Raw genomic sequence first — 429 nt, 5'->3', positions numbered from 1 at the left:
GTGTCTCTGTGTGGTTTGTAGGAAGGAGAGTCTCCTCCTGTCAGAGAAAGGTTCTCATGTTATTTAGTACCAACCTGATCTCTCACTGGTTGTAAATAGAGTTTGTAAAGCCAACATGGTTTCCACATGACTGACAGTTAGTTAGTCAGTCACATATATCCACATTTAAAAAGCTGTAAACCAGAAGCTGATTTTCTCAGAGCAGATATCTCAGTCTGTTAGAGGACTGTTTGGAGGTTGGGAGGTGGTGGCTTTGATCCTTATGAGTCTCAGTCAATGTTCAAGTCCAACACCCAAAGTGAAACTCAGAAGCTCTCAGAGAGAAAACCACCAGCGGCTCAAAGTTTACTGAAACGTCAAGTTGTGAGCGAGCTTTTTAAACATGTTGGAAGAGTTTAGCCACTAACTATAACACACATAATGACAGGA

General features: G+C 41.7%; 1 protein-coding gene across 1 annotated transcript in view; it reads left to right on the top strand.

Moving 5' to 3' along the window:
• LOC128362372 (NLR family CARD domain-containing protein 3-like) overlaps nt 1–21 on the top strand; it is a 19,534-nt gene extending 19,513 nt beyond the window's left edge. The window contains exon 9 of the mRNA XM_053323112.1: nt 1–21. This exon is cut by the window's left edge and continues 572 nt beyond it. Coding sequence (XP_053179087.1) covers nt 1–21 — 21 coding nt within the window.
• The last annotated feature ends 408 nt before the right edge of the window (nt 22–429 follow it).

This window comes from Scomber japonicus, chromosome 7, assembly GCF_027409825.1.
Source record: "Scomber japonicus isolate fScoJap1 chromosome 7, fScoJap1.pri, whole genome shotgun sequence".
NCBI lineage: Eukaryota > Metazoa > Chordata > Actinopteri > Scombriformes > Scombridae > Scomber > Scomber japonicus.
Note: the sequence above shows the minus strand (reverse complement) of the source record. Positions and strands in the feature narration are given on the sequence as shown.